This window comes from Chanodichthys erythropterus, chromosome 20, assembly GCF_024489055.1.
Source record: "Chanodichthys erythropterus isolate Z2021 chromosome 20, ASM2448905v1, whole genome shotgun sequence".
Taxonomy (NCBI): domain Eukaryota; kingdom Metazoa; phylum Chordata; class Actinopteri; order Cypriniformes; family Xenocyprididae; genus Chanodichthys; species Chanodichthys erythropterus.
The window spans coordinates 36486258-36501294 of NC_090240.1; the positions used below are offsets into that span (position 1 = coordinate 36486258).

Genomic DNA, 15037 nt, shown 5'->3' on the forward strand with positions numbered 1-15037 from the left:
CAAAAATATAGTACACAAAAATAAACAACCATGACAGAGGAACTATTAAAATAAGTATATAAGGTGCCATTAATTAACATGCGTATTATATACAAGACGATACGTCATTCTTTGCGCATGCGCGGTAACACATACGTGACGTCAAAATACGTGACGTCATCGCGCTACAGTCTGCAGCGAGGAGTATTTGGACTGTTGACGCTCTCGCCGGCGGCGGTGTGAACGCAAGGAGGCGCTTTCGTCGCACATTTTAAATGCTGTTGTTTTTTTGTTGTTGTTGTTGTTGTTGTTTTTAAATAGACATTATTCAAATACAAACATTTAAAGCATATTTAACAATCATATGTCAAATCAAATGTTTCGTGTACAGCATTTAAAGAAAAACAGAACAAAAAAAGAGCAAGAAAAAGGGGGTGAGGGTTTTAATCAACATATACAAGTCCAAAGCCGAATGAAGTTTCAGGGCATTTCTGTCCATGATCCACTGAAGGGATTTTGCAAATAACTTAAAATAATTTTTCCATCCAGTGAAATGGGGTTTAACCTTTAAATACTTGCATCTGTGGATAAAGTGTTTTCCTAACACAATCAGTTTATTTATTAAAAAGTCTGTATTTTTATAATCTATAAACACTTTAATTGAGGTCATATTCAAAGGATGTGTCAATATACCTTTAGATTGTATCCAATTTTGAAATGAAAGCCAAAATTCATTTACAAATTCACACTGAAAGAAAATATGTTCTACCGTTTCAATGTCTTTCTCACAAAATCCACATGAATTGTTTTCCCAATTAAATCTTGTTGGAGTTGGATGGATAAATGTCATTTAAGATTTTGAATGTCACTTCTTTGGCCTTAGGAAGAATTGGGTATGATAAATATTGTTTCCTTATTTTTTTTTTCCCCACTAAAGTCTGGAAGAACATATTTTCTTTTCAGTTTATTAAGATAATACTGTTTAGATAAGACATATTTTATGCTGGTTGAACCCCCCAAAAAACACTCTGAACAATGAGTAGATTGTGCAAGCTGTGCCTTTTGTTTAACGATAGTTTGTTTATTTGTTTATTTATTTATTGTTCATCGCACCATATTTTATATTGTGTCTATTTAAAACATTTGAATGGACTGATAAAGGGAGCTGTAAAGTACTTTTGTTGAAGTACAATGTCGTTTTCACCATAATAATGTACCAAATCTAACTAGTAGTATTACAATAGGCTAGTATAGAAAAATACTATACATACATTTATAGGTAAAATCGAATTCCGAGCCTCCTGTACACATTCTGTGACGACAAACAACTTCCCTGTGCAAAGGATCATGGGGTCCGAAGTGTCCATCAGTTGTACCCTTCGAAATCCTTCATTGCGAAGAGCCCTTTGAAGTGGCCAGTTTTGAGCACTTCGGTTTGGAGAGACCCTTCAATATGGCGGCCATGATTGTTTTCACTCCGAAGTGCCCTTCTGAGAGCGATATATCCCGTTTGGAACGCACCGTGTGTGTCGAGAAGATTGAGAAGTTTGATGAAGGACAGTGTAGCCCTAATGACCCAACAAAAATATAAAATAAATAAATAACACCAGAAAATTTCAGTATTTTTCTTTTCTTAGCTGAACGTAACAGCAAAAACTGACAAAAATATTTGCTTGCTCGATGCGAAATACGGGGAGTTTAGGCTAATGTATATTTTAATGAATATGTCTCTTTATATTTATTTCTCTGACTGATATATCTTCAATTTGTAAAGTGTTATTTGGCTGCCATTACAGTGAGAATGGATCAATTCTGAGCAGTTGAAACACGCTAGAAAACCTCAAGTGCTTATTTGAGAACGTGTATTATTGCATAGAGCAAGAAAATAGATACGTTCATGCAGTGGAACCAGCTTGTCGTGATCACGGTTGGTGATCATTGTAGTGATATTAAGTCAGAATCATTTCTATGCACATGCTTGAATTCTGCTTATCTAACCATTACAGTTTCATCTGTATGGATGTGCTCACTATAAGAGGATTCTGCATCATAATCAATTAAACATCTAGACTTGTTACTCAGTTTTCATAAGAACAATGCATGTATTTACTTTTCTGGAAAGAGACAGTGTCATGCTGTGGTATGACAGGAACTATGAAACTATATATAAAAAATGCATCCATAATGTGGCTGATCTAATTAACTAAATGATAAACTCAAATGATTTATTCAGACATTCTGATTGTTTCAATGATTTTCCTCTCACAGGGAACACCTGGAGTCTGATGGCAATGAGCTCCCTCAGAGCCTGCAGGAGCTCAACACCAGAATCAAGAGGGGAAAGGGGGCGAAAAAAAAGTTGTGGGAGGAAATGGCCGGTAGGCTGACTGCAAAATTTGGCCTGGTTTTCTCTCCAGCCAAAGTGGCCCACAAATGGCAGACCCTTGTCGATGGCTACAAAGGTGTCAAGGACAACAATAATAGCACAGGGAGGGGGGTAGTTCGGTTTAAGTTTTTTGATCAGATGGATTCACTTCTAGGAGGGCAGCATGACATTGAATTCCCAGTTGTGGGAGATAATGAGGGTGGCCTAAATGTCTGTAGGCTAGAGGTGCTGAGTGCAGGGGGGGAACAGGGACAGCCATCAAGCGCAGGGGAGGTTTGTCCAGAGAATTGTGCAGGTACCAGCAGAGCAGGGGGTACATGGACACCAAACAGACGTAGACTGAGGGGGACTTGGTCACCGGCAAACCAACTTGTAGATGTTATCCAGGACTTAGAACAAGCTAGCCAGAGGAGACACTGTGAAATACTTGAGGAAATAAGAGCTCAGTGGATTTCGTTTGAGAATTTAATGAGAGAGTATCTCAGCAAGCAATAGATTGTCCCATTTGTCTCTTCTGTGGCTGTTCTGATTGCCTAGAAAGGTCCTCAATTACTTCACACATCCTCACATAAGCATTCTTCCTTTACACACCCCTCCTCTCCTCTCTTCCTCCCAAAAGGCTATTGTTCTTTGACTGCATTCAGTGCATTCAATTGTATTTTTCAAGCATTGTTCCACTTGTTTAAACATTTGAAATTGTTGTCCTTAATAAATATAGTTTTGTGTTCATATATTTGCAGTTATTGTCTATTTTGCTTTTTGATAAATGCACAATGCCCCATAATAATACTTGTATGTCCATGTGCCTTAACAGCCCCAAGCGTCATCCATGTGATGGTCAAGTAGACATTACAACAGTGATTACTCTTGCATCCATTGCTGCTAGAAGAACGATTAACAGAGACACACTACTGCAACACTGTATTCAATGGGTAAAATTTGAAAAATTTAATAACATCAAGTACAAAAGTACATCAAGAAGAGAAAAATAGTGAAAAAGGAACTGAAATTATCAACATGGTACAAGAAGTTAATATTTCATTAAATATTTAATTCTAAGAACAATTGCCTTGAATGTGCAGCAACAGGAAACTTGGAAAAAGTAGATCTATTTTTGAAAATTAACTCTAAATTAACTCAAATGTTCTCATCCTCATGACGAAGGCACCCAGTGGGATGGTCCTCACACATGTCTGTGGGTCCGGTGCAGAGATTGTGGAGCATGCAGGCTGATATGATCAGCATGACCACCACATCTAGCCTGGTGTTTTGCAGATCTCTTATTCTCCTCCACTTGCATTTAACCCTGTTAAAAGATTACAGTACACAAAGACAGCTCACACACCAGGAAACAGGAGATACTTACCTGCCAAAAGCTTGTTCCACCACAACACGTCCTTTGCAGATCTGCGTGTTTCTCAGCTGGTTCCCAACTGATGTAGGCGCTGTCGCCAAGTAGCATGTACCTTAAAATAAGAGGACAGATTCCCAAGGTGGGAAATTTACATTTTCAGAGCAGCTATGACATTTGAAGAAAGTGGGATTCTGGGTGTATTGTGAAGAGTTTTGACAGAAAGGTGGGTAAACTGACACACCAATTTCAGGATTAATTAGGACCTTTCTGTCAAGACTGCAGCTGTGCACAGAGCCTATACAGGGAGTAGTGCAAATGACATACTTCTATAACAAAATAATCTGTTTATTCTAGAAGACTGACATCGGTAGAAGAGGAGGGTTTAAGCAAAATGTTCTCATCCCAGCATATACAGGGTGTACTGAAAATTACATACTTGTAAACACATAGCATCAGTCTTCTCCAAGATGCTACAAAATACTCACCTCCCCATTTTTTTTCTGGCCATCTCGCAAAGAAGGTGGATTTCCTGGAGTCATGTACCCTGCCTGAATATCAGAAGTGGTTTACTGCTGTGTATGCTATGCCTCAAAGGAATGTGCTTGTGGTATATTGATGCATGACAGTTACAGGATTCAATATACAATTACCAGGTGCTCCTACAAAGATGTCCCGAAACCTCCCTTTTCCATCCACAATACCCTGGAGGACTACAGAATAGTAGCCTTTTCTATTGAGGTAGTCCCCTCCTCTGACAGGGGGCGCTGTAGCTTTATGTGACATCCATCTATGGCACCTGCAATACACAATAACAGTTTTTGACTCAGATATACAATTTGACTAGTGGTATTTTTTGATTGATTGATCCTACAATACAGTATATATTAATGCTCTGAGTATTTAGATCTTAAATATATTTATTTATTTATTTGGAAGGGACAGTGCGAGTTGATGAACCCAGCAGACGTTATGATTTAGACTCTTAGAGTGCTGCTTTGTGTGCCCTATATTGTGTGTGAGCATGTCTATAACAGAGTGCACTGACATGACATGTTTGTAATTTTGTTACCCTTTACAATGCTATGTCTTCTGTGTGTACCTTAAAATTTCCCTATCCCCAAGGGATGAATAAAAGCTATAATAATGATGCTGTCAATGCCACACATCGCCCTGAAGGCAGCAGAGGTTATCATTTTTTCACACTCGGTGAACCAGCTGACAAAAGTTGGAACCACAGTGCAAAAGGTTCTCAGCACTTCAACCACACATCTGTAAAATAGGATACAATAGAATAGCACTGAAAATTAATTTTTATGAGCATAACACAATCCATTATCAATCAGGATATTTCAAACAGTTTATTCTTCACATTCTAGCAGCAGTCTGTTAATCAGTTTTCTAGCAGCAATGTAACACCTAAACTTTCTACCTGTGTGCAGATGACTGGGACAAATTGAACTTGTCTGAAATTTCGTGAAAGCTATTCTGGTTTGCCATGTACCAGAGGAAGAGTGCAACCTGTAAACAGAGAATGTACACAGCAAAATCCCCAGAGTTAAATCAACTCTGCTCAGATTACATATGGTCCCTCTCTACTTAGTGTTAAAGTAACACTGAAGCAGAGTTAAAGTTAATGAGATAATTAAGTGATCAATTAAGTTATGATTGAGCATTAGTGATGAACGCCTGCTGTTAACAAGCAGAATCACTGAAGAAACACAAGAACTACAACTGACTTCAGCCACAGCCTTAGATGAAATCAACTGAAGATAAAAGACATTAAATCTCTCATGATCTGATTAAACAACTCCACAAACAGCATATTATCTCATTAACTTTAACTCTGCTTCAGTGTTATTTTAACTCTATGTAGAGAGGGACCATATGTTCTCTGAGCAGAGTTGATTTAACTCTGGAGATTTTGCTGTGTATCTCAGACACTCAACAAATTATCACAAAGGGAGGAACGTATTTGATGTATTTAACTGTGGTATGGCTATTAAAACGGCAGCATTTTCAAACAACCAGTCTTTAATCAGGGCATAGACTTACCTTTTGCTTGAGAGGAATCTCAACACCTCCATCATGCTGGTCCCCTTTCAGACCATGCTGTGTCAGGACCTCAATGAGGTAGACAAACTGTGAATGGCTGACCCGGAGATGGCGGTAAAATGTCTGCTCATCCATATGGAACAGAAGCTCCCATTCTACGCCAGTCTTCAAAATTGTTGTCTGTGTCAGGACAAAATGAGCAATTGCATTTCTGAAAAGTAAGATAAAACAGGCTTAATGAATGAATAGCAAAATCTTCATAATGGGATTCATCCTTTAGGAGCTAGGCCATTCACTTCACTGTAGGATATTGAATTTTTGGTCTCCACCTTATGTGCCGTTTTTTCTCCTCCATTTCCCTCAGATAAGCAAGCAATAGGCATCGTTGGCGATAGAAATGATTATAAATTAACATAAGCCGCGTACGGTCCGCCATGCTTTGTTTACATCTAGCTACCACAATTCCTTGTGCTCAGGCAGTTTGGTGTGACTTTGCCTGGAACGCTACAAAATGTCTGGTTGGGCCACTGAAGTTTTAAAAAGACACATGGGATTCAACATCTTCTGTGGCGCAGCAGTAGAGCGTAAGGCTTTTACCGTGATTGATGCAGGTTTGAATCCGCATATTTGTTGAGCTTGCATTTATTTTCAATAAAAATTAAAATAATGTTCTAAAAGTGGAAATAAACTGCGAATGAGTGTTTAATAATATTAAAAGTGTTTATTGGGTAGTGTTAGGAGAAGGTGTAGGGTTTTTATTCTCCCAATAAGGAAGCATCAATTTAATAATTTTAATAAATATAATCATTTACACTCTATGATATTATTGCATCCTGTTAATGTACAAAAATACTGATGTGCAAATAGTATCTGCCAATATAAAGTATAGATATCATCTAATTACTATTTACTCTTATTGCAAAGAACTGATACTTTTACATGGTGTAAATAGAATATATCACTATTTTCATGTAGTGTAAATGACAAATCTCTAAGAAAATGCTGCTATTGTCACTTAATGTAAATAGAATATATTGATATTTTCACTTGTACTGTAAATAGCTGCTGCCATTAAAAAAGGAGTGGGTGGATTTTTATCATTATAGGGTGGTTGTGTTCACACACTGCCAACACATCTATGTTCAAATACCATGTAAAAGTGAATTTTGCATAACAGGTGCCCTTTAATGTATTCTCTCATTCACTGACATAAAAACCACTGGAGTCATTGTAAACTTTTGAGGTTTTTGTACAGTTTTGTACAGTAATTCCTTCTGATGTATTTGGTAACACTTCAGTCATTTCTACTGGGTTCCCATGATCTTCACTTTTGAATACTGATCCAAACAAGCTGTAGTTCCTTTAGAATAATACAGTAACTCTTGAGTAATTACTATCCAATACTATCATCTTTTCCAAGTGACATTTAAATCACACATATTTCACTGTATCTGCTGTTTTTGACATCCATCAGCTCCTGCAGCAATAGTTCAGAAAAGTGTTTGGGACTGTGTGACTCTTGTTCTGCTTTCCAGTTCAGTTCCAGTTATGATTGGAGTTGTTTTACTTCATCTCCAAACATAAAATGATCTTATTGTGTTGGATTTATGGGTGTTTGCATGATTTTAATAAATATAATCATTTACACTCTATGATATTATTGCATCCTGTTAATGTACAAAAATACTGATGTGCAAATAGTATCTGCCAATATAAAGTATAGATATCATCTAATTACTATTTACTCTTATTGCAAAGAACTGATACTTTTACATGGTGTAAATAGAATATATCACTATTTTCATGTAGTGTAAATGACAAATCTCTAAGAAAATGCTGCTATTGTCACTTAATGTAAATAGAATATATTGATATTTTCACTTGTACTGTAAATAGCTGCTGCCATCCAGTTATGATTGGAGTTGTTTTACTTCATCTCCAAACATAAAATGATCTTATTGTGTTGGATTTATGGGTGTTTGCATGACAGAAAACATGGATATGAACAAAAACTAACTCTAATCTACACAATAACAGCACTTCAGCAGCTAAATTCTTATCATTCAGTCTTATAAACTGATATAACTTATGCATTTCCTCTTCAAAAACCTGAAATTCAATGTTTGTATCCATGCTCATGTTTTATATCAAACAAACACTCACTTTGAAAAACAAAAACAAAATACTGAATATCTCTCCTGCAGACAGCTGTCTTTATATAAAACTGATTCATGTTTGCTTTATTAAAAACACTCAAAGCTATTAAACTTTAAATCACTATTTTAAACCAGGAAACCATCAGGACTCTTTCACACAACTCTTTCATATAGCAAATCAGGAAAGTAAATCATTATAAACTTGTCTTCTTCAATCCTAAAACACTAGTGAACTTCTGCATGATTTACTCTAAAGTTACTAATGTTATAGATATCTAATTGAACAACATTAATTGGACAGTAAACATTTGATCATTTTACTAACCTTTTCAGTAAATAAAAGAGAGTCTTCAGTCGAACAGTGTTTACTGGAGATGTGCTGCAGTCGTCATGGCAACTCTGTCCTCATCTGTCACTCAGTGTTTTAGGAAATGCAGCTCCATTCACTTTTATTAATATACACTCATTATAATATATTAGAGTCATTAAAAAACTATATAAATACATGAACATAATAAAATATATACAATTAATTTAATGTTTTTGTGACCTTAGCTCCATGTAGGAAGGTCACACTCTCCCAGACAAATCTCCCAATTTTCTTAAAACACATTTTCTCTTTGATTACTCTTTTCTCAGTATTCACACACAGGGTAAGGTCTGGTTTGGCATTAAAGATTCAGATGGAGATGTGTATTAAGGAGGTGAGTATGTTGAGAGCAGCTGGTGATCCTGATTTAAACTGGATTATTCAGATGTGATCTTTCAACAGCTCGGTTTGTCATCTCTTCAGGTTCAACACATTCACTATCTGCACCATCATCATTATCCATGGCAAGATCTGATCCAGTGTTGGTTCTGTTCTCTGAACTCCTGGTTCCTCTCTGACTGGTGCTGATGAAGTTTGTTCCCACCGTCTCCGGCTCTCAGAAGCTCCTGGCATCGATGGACTGCCGTCAGCTCACTCAGGTTCACGGATTCACCGATATTGTGCTCAAACCAAAGTGAAAAACACTTTCATTGTGAAGCTTTCTAATGCTCTCACTTCTCTTGAAGAATATTTACTAGATTTAATGATCATCTACACTAAATAATAATTCAATATTTTCATTCACAACTGATGAAAGTCAATAAAGATCCTGTTTTATTCATATTCTGTCTGTTGTTTCTGTGAGCAGATGTTCATGAACTCAAATCATTCTCAAATGTGTATTTACATATTTATTAGCAAGTAATTTAGTTTACAATCAGTATCAGTTATAGAATTGAACTCTTGTCTTTATTCAGATATTACAATATAAACCAAAAATCACAATATTTCACAAGTAATTCAATATTAACAGCTGGAGAGGGGAGAGAAAATGGCTTCAGAGATTTCCTCACAAAATATCATGTAGAAACAATTTCATAGTAGATTTGAAAATCACAATATTAATGAAAGACAAAAGAAATATATAGATGTGTAACAAATTGGACATTTACATGTACATATAACTCACAAATATTTCATTATAGTTTTCTAAATGCCTGAATTTACATTTCTTTTTTGCACTTGTGTTACATTTTAATTTTCTTTATATTTGTAAGTAAAATCTACTTGATTGTGCAAATTCTTATTTGGATTTTATTTACATATTCTAAAAACATCACATCCATATTTCATCAGATTTTATGTTTTTTTTTTTTGTTTGTTTGTTTGTTTCAGTTGACAGGTGTGATGATCAGTGGCTTTGAGTTTTTACCTTTATCATTAAGGCATGGGCTGAAATATGGATAGAGTTTGTCAGTGAAAGTCTGACCAGTGAAAGAGTAGATATGAGATCTGGAGTCCACGTCATAAAAAGAGACCAGACCCTCCTCATAATCCACAAACACTCCCACCTTCTCAGGTTTCACTCTCTGAGATAAAGAGACAAGAGGATTACCACGAGCTGAATATTGATTCTCATTCCAATGAGTCACAGCCCAGTATCCATTCTCAGGACTCAGCCATGTATGCTTCTTCCTGTTAATGGATTCTCTGGCCACTCCTAAAGTCCACCCAGTCTTTCCCTTCACCTGCACCTCATAGTAAAATCTCCCTGAACTGAATCCCTGCTTTACCAGAACACAAAACCAGGCATCAAATCTCTTTGGGTTTTCTGGGACGTCCAGGTGAATGCCTCCATCACTGACTTGTTTTCCATCATCAGACAGGATGAGACGTGGATAAGCCGTATCAGGATCCAGAGTCACATCCACTGAGAGAGATCAGACATTATCAATCAACTTCAGAACAAACATTTTCATGTGTATAAAACACATTATGATCAAAAGTATTGTGAGTGTATTGATGTCAATCTCACTGTACCTGCAAACTTCTGCACAAACTTCAACTCTGTGAACACAGATGACAATATAATGATGAATTATTTATAGGAATAATCTCAGATTAACAGAGAGTTTCTCTCTATTAACAGCATCAGTTGAATGTAAATGCTGATCGTTCATCAGTTTGTAAAACAGAATGTGTTTAACATTAATGCACTTACAATGAAGGTCTATGAGACGATCATAACAGAGGGTTTAAAAGCAGAAATGTCAAGTCTGTGTTTTTATTAAAGCTGTAACAATAATTATTCAGTGTAAAAAATGTTATTTTTGCTGTTAAATTCTCCCTGTAGTTAATAATTTTATCCCTTTAACTCATCTTGATCACCAAAATGACATTTTTCTGTTTAAAAAACAGGCATGAATAGAGGAGGAACGAGACACAGACTGGAAACACCAGAACATGTTTCTTTTCCCGTCATTATCCTGTCAAACGTGCATTCGGTAAGCAACAAACTAGATGAACTTACGCTAAGAGCTGATCATGACTGTGAATTCAGAGCAAACTCATTTTCCCTACAGAAACTTGACTCGAAGATCATCATAAACCCCAGGCCTAACGAGACGAGCTCATTTCAATCCACTGGAGGAGCTGTGTGTGTTTGACAATAGCTGGTCACACAATACTGTGTTCAGGTGGAAGTGAGCACACTGGACTTTATATTTTAACTATTTCAGATCATTTGATCTCCTGCTGGAGTTCAGTCAGATCTGTCATATGTTCCCGGACCGAACGTTGATGCTGCAGCGGAGAGAATAGTGAAGAACAATGATGCTCTCACTCGCTCTGCAGATCAACCTGATTTAATTTCTTTAATTGATGTGATTTATCTGAATATCTGCATTATCTTCAGCAATAGATGGACTGTCCCACTCGTTTAAACTGGAATATTGATCGCTGTCAGGGGAATATTCCTGAAAATCTGACCACTATGTAATCAGGGATGTGATTATTCTGGATTAAACTGGAATTCCATTTTTTTCAGCCAAAAATCCTGAAAATGTGATTTATTTCGATCATTTAGTAACCAGCAGAACCCCCGGTGGTCAGAGTTATGTACTGTATGATGACTGAAATCGAGAAATGGCCTAAAACAATTAACTAACCCAGATAACAAATTTTATAAATGTATATTTATTCTATATTATTTTTACAGTTAAAAAGAAAGCACTGAATAAAAATAGTGAGACTGATGTAATATATCAAAAGCAAAGTGTTGGTATAAAAAATGGCCTTTGAGCATGATTTCAAATGCAATAAGGCGGCTGAATGTTTGCAAAAACAACAATAAAAAATAAGTTATAAAAGTTATTAATTAAGTTATAAAATTGACACAATTGTCCCACTATCACATGCAGGTGTAGCATTTTGCTGCCTTGAACGGGTCACTGAAACACAATAAGAGTTTTAAATTCATGATTTAATATTAATTAGATTTTATTTATAAGATAAATTTATAAGATTAATTATTTTTGTAATGTTTTAATTCTAGATGTTTATTTATGTAAATGCTGCATTTATTATGTGTTGATCATTCAAACCATATTTCAAGGTGATTCTGGCTCACGCTAAAGCCCCTGAAACATGCTATTGCTCTAGCCAGTTGCCAAGACAAAGGAATTAATTATTTGCACAAAACAAGATATAATAATTGAGCCAATTTTACTTAATGGACAAAATGTTAAGAGAATATAGAGAAATAGAGGAGATGGGGAGGAGGAGGGATGCTGGAAGAACTGTTGCTGGGATGACGCAGTGACTGCTGCTTATATACGCTCATAATCCAACTCCAACTTTATTTATAGAGCACATAATAAAACAACATAGTTGACCATAGTGCTGTAAAATAAAAATAAATGAAATAAATAAAATAAAAATGACAAAAATGAAAAACCACAACAAAAGCCTCACACCCAACATTCAGCTACAGCGACAATACCTCAATACTCATACCTGATCAAAAGCCAATAAAAAAAAAAAATGTTTTTAACTGTTTTTAACCCTCTGGAGTCTGAAGCTGATTTGGGGGTTGGAGAAGTTTTGACATGCCCTGACATTTGTGCTTTTTTTAGTTGTTCATAAACATATAAATGACAAAAGCGTCATTACACTGTATTCAGCACAAACTAGGCTACAATAATATATGAGGAACATGTATGTACATGTTTGTGTTTTTGAAGGAATAATGTTTATGCGTGGTTACTGAAAAAACAAAAAACTTAAGTCACTGAAATAAGGCCAAAAAAAGTATAGTAAATCTGTGTTCACAAGACTTTTGGGTATTGGAGGTTGTAGACTAGAGTTTTTGCTTCAGAATTATGTAAAACTTATGCTGCCTACTCCTTCATATAAAACAATATATTGATTTAGTTTTTGTAAGACACTTTTTGCCAAGAAACACAGTATGCGAGGAGGCGTGAATCACCACTGAAAATGGGCCATTCTCACCTGAGAAGACAAAAGAATTGGATAGTAATGAGCTGAAATGACTTGCATATTAATGAGGCATTTCAGTCAGGTAGGCTGTGAAAAAAACCTTCTGTGATGTCTCAAGCTCATTATGATATATGAAACATACAGAAAAATATTATTACAATATAAAGTAATGGTTTTATATTATACTTTAAAATATAATGTATTTCTGTGATGCAAAGAGTCTGAATATAGGCTTTTAGTTTAAAAGCATGCACATTTGGAGAAATATTGGATTCTCATATGTTTATGTCAATTTTCTATACAGAGGAGTTATATTTATTTAATATTCATTGTCATTACTATGAGCGCTGGTGTTTTCAATTCATCCTTGAAGTCGGAGGGCGCTCTGTGCATTTTTAGTCCACAAATTCATCTAAAAGAAGAAGAGGCTATTCCATGAATGGAGTTTCCAATTCATACTGCAGCCGGAGGGCGCTAAAGAAACAAAAACTCATCTAAAATTCATCTATAGAAGAAAAGAAAACAGGAACTAACTGCATGTCTTCTAGAGCTCCCTAACCATGACTTTTACATCCAGATAAACACTTTTCAAGACAATAAATACACGATTGAGACGATGAATGCATGTATTGCCTCTGAATTTGCGTCTGAATAGCGCTGGCTCCGTGGGCGTGGCCGCATTAGCGGATAATGAGCTGAATCACGGACTTCTGACATGGCTCTCTTTTCATACAGATTACATAAACACAGAAGGTTTGTTTTCGATTTGACTTACATAATTTAAAACCTGACATCTTAACGTTTTTTTAGACATAAGTTTAATTTTTCTGTGATTAGTATTCACTAAGTTACAGTTCATTTTCTGAGAACTATCAGATTGGACTTCGTTCAGAGGGAGAGGAGAGATCACGCATCATGTTAGTTTTCTTTATTTTACAAAAAGCACAACATTGTGTTTTTACTCTGAGTGTATACAAATAAAAGAAGACATTCCATAGTTTCAATTGATATATTACTTATGTCTCTATGACAAAAAATGACGGAGTATTTTAAGTCTGTTTTGCTGCAATGTGAAAAAAAACCTGCAAAACGCGCCGGCGCGTTTTCAGACCTCAGAGTGTTAAAATCATTTAGAGATGACAATTGTCTCAAATACACTGGTAAACTGTTGGATTTGGAGCATCTACCGCAAATGCACGGTCACCTCTGGACTTTAGTTTAGATCGAGGAACATGTAGGAGATTTTGTGCATTGGAATCGTCTCGGTTACAAAGGTAACCCTCGTTCCCTGAAGGAGGGAACGGAGACGTACGTCGAACAGACCGACGAATAGGAATCTCGCTAGAGAGGCCAAACTACTTCGAGTGTAACTAAAACGAGCCAATGCACATTGGTATGCAATCATATGCATCAGCTGCTCGCCTCGCAGCGCGGGTATATAATGAGCAGCAGGTGCGTTGCATCTTCAGGTTTTCGCTGAGGAGCCGAACCGGATAGGTGCAGGCTCACTACCTGGTCCCTGAAGGGAGTGGTAGGAACCTTGGGCACACAGCCAGGCCGGGGTCTCAGTACCACGTGGCTGTCACCCAGCCCGAACTCTAGGCACGATTCGTCGACCGAAAATGACTGCAGGTCCCCTGCCCTCTTGATGGAGGCCAATGCACCCAGCAGCAAAGTCTTCATAGACAGAATGTTTAAGTCTGCTGATTGCAAGGGCTCAAAGGGAGCAATCTGGAGTGCTCTTAGCACCAGAGCAAGGTCCCAAGAGGGTATGGAGGGAGGACAAGGAGGATTTAACCGACTCGCCCCCCTAAGGAGCCTGACGACCAGGTCGTGCTGACCAACAGACTTGCCATCTATGTGGTCGTGATATGCGGAGATAGCAGCAGTATGGACTTTGAGGGTGGAAGGGGACAGCCTATGCTCCAACCCTTGCTGCAAGAAGGAAAGCACGACTCCGATCAAGCATCTTCGGGGGTCTTCTCGGCGAGAAGAACCCCACTCGACGAACAGGTTCCACTTCGAGGCGTAAGCACGTCTCGTAGACTGTGCATGTGTCGAAGTGATGGTGTTAAGTACCTCGGGGGTTAAGTCACCTAGAACCTCCGCGTCCCGTCCAGGGACCAGACATGGAGTTTCCAGAGGTCTGGACGCGGGTGCCAAAGAGTGCCCCGTCTCTGAGAAAGAAGGTCCTTCCTCAGAGGAATGGGCCAGGGAGGGCTGTCGCAAGGAGTGAAAGTTCTGGGAACCAGGTCTGGTTGGGCCAATAGGGCACAACTAAGAGGACCTGCTCCTCGTCCTCC

The 15037-nt window shown here is 37.3% G+C and overlaps 1 protein-coding gene across 2 annotated transcripts in view; it reads right to left on the bottom strand.

The window, feature by feature from the left end:
* Positions 1 to 9162: 9162 nt before the first annotated feature.
* The window catches only part of LOC137009614 (E3 ubiquitin-protein ligase TRIM39-like), a 31281-nt gene continuing 25406 nt past the window's right edge, over positions 9163 to 15037 (bottom strand). The window contains exons 8-9 of one of the 2 annotated variants that reach the window (XM_067371959.1): positions 10278 to 10304; positions 9163 to 10167 (exon numbers count right to left, since the gene is read on the bottom strand). In XM_067371959.1, the coding sequence (XP_067228060.1) occupies positions 9629 to 10167; positions 10278 to 10304 (566 nt within the window). In that variant the 3' untranslated portion in view covers positions 9163 to 9628. The remainder of the gene's footprint in view (positions 10168 to 10277; positions 10305 to 15037) is intronic. The other variant, XM_067371957.1, reaches the window with a different exon arrangement.